The following is a 1,288-nucleotide window of genomic DNA, read 5'->3' on the forward strand; positions in this document are numbered from 1 at the left end:
GGAGTAGAGCTTTGTTGTCCCTTTTCTTTCTCCACCAGAATAAGATCTTGATGAATCTGATACGGTGACATTTGCATGGCTCACCTCTTTACACTCGCATTGGTCCGACCATTTCTCCTCATTATTGGCTGAGAGCAGTTCTACGTCCAGGTCGTCTGAGCTCCTCAGTGAGACAGAGGCATCCATCCAGTATGGTGACTGCCCCAATGTCTTCCTGCTGCTCACCATGATCATCTCTGGGATCTCAGGGATCATTCTCTGCTCCTCCATAATCATTGTTTATATCTTTGAGTGGAAGAAGACTCAACAAATTGGTGTTTACGATAAGATCTTTATCTACTTGGCCATCTCCAACCTTCTTCTCCAGTGTTCCACATCCATGGATAGTCTTATGTACAGCTTCTGGTTTTACCAGATGATGAGTAAACCAGGATCTATACTGGTGTTTGTCTTTAATTTCTTCCTTATCTACGACAATATCTGGCACACGGCTTGGCTGTCTGTTCACTACTGCCTGAAGCTGGTGAACTCTTCCCATCGTCTCATCCTTCAGATGAAGAGGAGCTTGTCCACTTTCATCGTGCCGCTGCTCCTAGTGACATCTGTTGGGATGGTCCTCATTAACCTTCCATGTATCTGGACTGTAAGAATTGAATTTTTTCTTAATGAGACAAACCATTTTGAGAGGAATTACGTCATTCACCAAGACAACATGGTCATCCTGTGCAACGTGTTCATCGGCTGCTGTCTGCCATTTCTGGTGACTGTCATCTGTATCGGGCTCAGTGTGAGGTCTCTGGTGAGACACATGTGGAGGATGAGGAGCAGTACTCATCAGTTCAGCTCTGCTCCTCAGCTCCAGGGTCACGTCCGAGCCGCCATGACCATGATCCTACAACTGCTCCTTAACCTGTTCCTGTATCTTTGTGTCATCGGTGTGTACATATCTTCAGTCTACCCCATGTGTTTTGGGAAGTCATTTTTTGGTGCTTCATCCTGTGTTATCCGTCTGCTCAAACCCTCACATTGATTTTACGAAATCCAAAATTAAAAAAGAAATTATTTGGCGAAAAAGTCACGCAGTAGTTTCTGTCTACAATCGGTCTTCACGAGGTGGTGGCTGAGCTGTCTGTTCCTACACATCGCCTGCTTCCATTGCCGTTCTTACATTTCCTACTTCAGGGAACATTTTACTTGTAATTCTAGAATAGAATCTTCAAAAATTAATGTATTTCTCAATTTAAGCTGGAGATATGATGGAGATAAGATGGAGGTATGATGGTGAGAT

General features: G+C 44.1%; 1 protein-coding gene across 1 annotated transcript; it reads left to right on the forward strand.

The window, feature by feature from the left end:
* The first annotated feature begins 226 nt into the window (after positions 1-226).
* Positions 227-1,030, forward strand: LOC142246855 (taste receptor type 2 member 40-like). The gene has a single exon (XM_075319905.1). It carries the CDS (start codon positions 227-229, stop codon positions 1,028-1,030), a length of 804 nt encoding a protein of 267 aa, XP_075176020.1.
* The last annotated feature ends 258 nt before the right edge of the window (positions 1,031-1,288 follow it).

This window comes from Anomaloglossus baeobatrachus, chromosome 7 (genome assembly GCF_048569485.1).
Source record: "Anomaloglossus baeobatrachus isolate aAnoBae1 chromosome 7, aAnoBae1.hap1, whole genome shotgun sequence".
Lineage (NCBI taxonomy): Eukaryota > Metazoa > Chordata > Amphibia > Anura > Aromobatidae > Anomaloglossus > Anomaloglossus baeobatrachus.

What these genes read in the sequence shown, in the direction of transcription:
- LOC142246855 (XM_075319905.1), top strand. Translation starts at nt 227, where the DNA reads ATGATCATCTCTGGGATCTCAGGGATCATTCTCTGCTCCTCCATAATC.